Source organism: Perkinsus marinus (assembly GCF_000006405.1).
Source record: "Perkinsus marinus ATCC 50983 genomic scaffold scf_1104296973144, whole genome shotgun sequence".
NCBI lineage: Eukaryota > Perkinsozoa > Perkinsida > Perkinsidae > Perkinsus > Perkinsus marinus.
The window spans coordinates 1-1,140 of NW_003201496.1; the positions used below are offsets into that span (position 1 = coordinate 1).

The 1,140-nt window shown below is 46.1% G+C and overlaps 1 protein-coding gene across 1 annotated transcript; it reads left to right on the plus strand.

Moving 5' to 3' along the window:
• Positions 1 to 127: 127 nt before the first annotated feature.
• On the plus strand, positions 128 to 1,026 carry Pmar_PMAR011453 (amino acid transporter, putative; the record flags this gene model as incomplete). Its single annotated transcript, XM_002766281.1, has 1 exon — positions 128 to 1,026. A coding segment is annotated over one exon (621 nt), but the record flags the coding sequence as incomplete, so codon positions are not given.
• Between the last annotated feature and the right edge of the window lie 114 nt (positions 1,027 to 1,140).

Here is a 1,140-nt window from a genome sequence, read left to right on the forward strand (position 1 = left end):
TCTGCGATGGTGATTATTATTATTGTTGCATCGGCTGACAGAATGGTCACTGATGGCATACTGCAAGCCTCGCAGTCGTGCCCAGCGATGTTGTGGAGTTCATATCATCCTTAGCCTCCTACTTTTTCGTTTACGGTTTCACCGCAACCACACCCACTATCTGCTACCATATGACTAAGCCTAGGAATTTCCCCAAAACGGTGGTGGCCGCCACCATCTTCATCACATTATTATATTCATCTGTAATGGAGCTAGGATACGTAGGTTATGGTCAATTTCTAACGACAGTCGATACAATTGTGGATGCGATTTCTCCACCTGGACAGACACTCGACGTATTCGGGTGGCTCATCAATATTACAATTCTTGCAGTCATGTTGCCGCACTATCTGGTCCTATTCACACCGACAGCCAAACAAATCGACGCAATGTGTTCCCACATCGGTGAAAGGAAGGGGTGGTCTGTTGGTCGGTGCACACTTGCGGCGCTTATTTGTCGTACTATCCTTGTAATCCTCGAAGGAGGCCTCGCCATTGTGATTCCCAAGGTCAGCAGTATTGTGAGTCTTATAGGTGCTTTTTGTGTGACCCAGATCACAACTCTTTTTCCGATAGCCTGTTACATGAAGGCAAAGAGGCAGCACCAACTACCTTGGCCTATATGGGAGATACTCCTCCACTCCTTGTTCGCTATGGTTGCCTTTGTTGTGATGGGAATTGGGATCTATGGTGCTATTATTAACTTCTGAGAGTCCACGGGCGAGAGGCATAGGTCATGATTTCATTGTTCTAGATGAAGGCTCCCACTATCGAACTGTTTAGCTGACGCCTCACTCGTTCAGACGAATTCACCATTCCTTCACTGAGGAATTATGCTACGCTTATGAAGCTTTCATTGGGTCGATGCTGTTGTATACAGACATATCGGAGATGAGCTCCCTTACGATCGCATCGCTTCCAGAATTGTGATAGTTTGTATGAAGCGATTGGGTATCGTAGTTCTTTGTAACTCATGTTCTTCGGGGACCACCGTAGTGGGGGTGCCGTCAAGATATTATTTCCAGTTGATCAACTGAGAGATTCTTGTTCTAGACTCCTAGGCACGATATTTATCGTTATGTTCATCCGTTCGCAACAGTG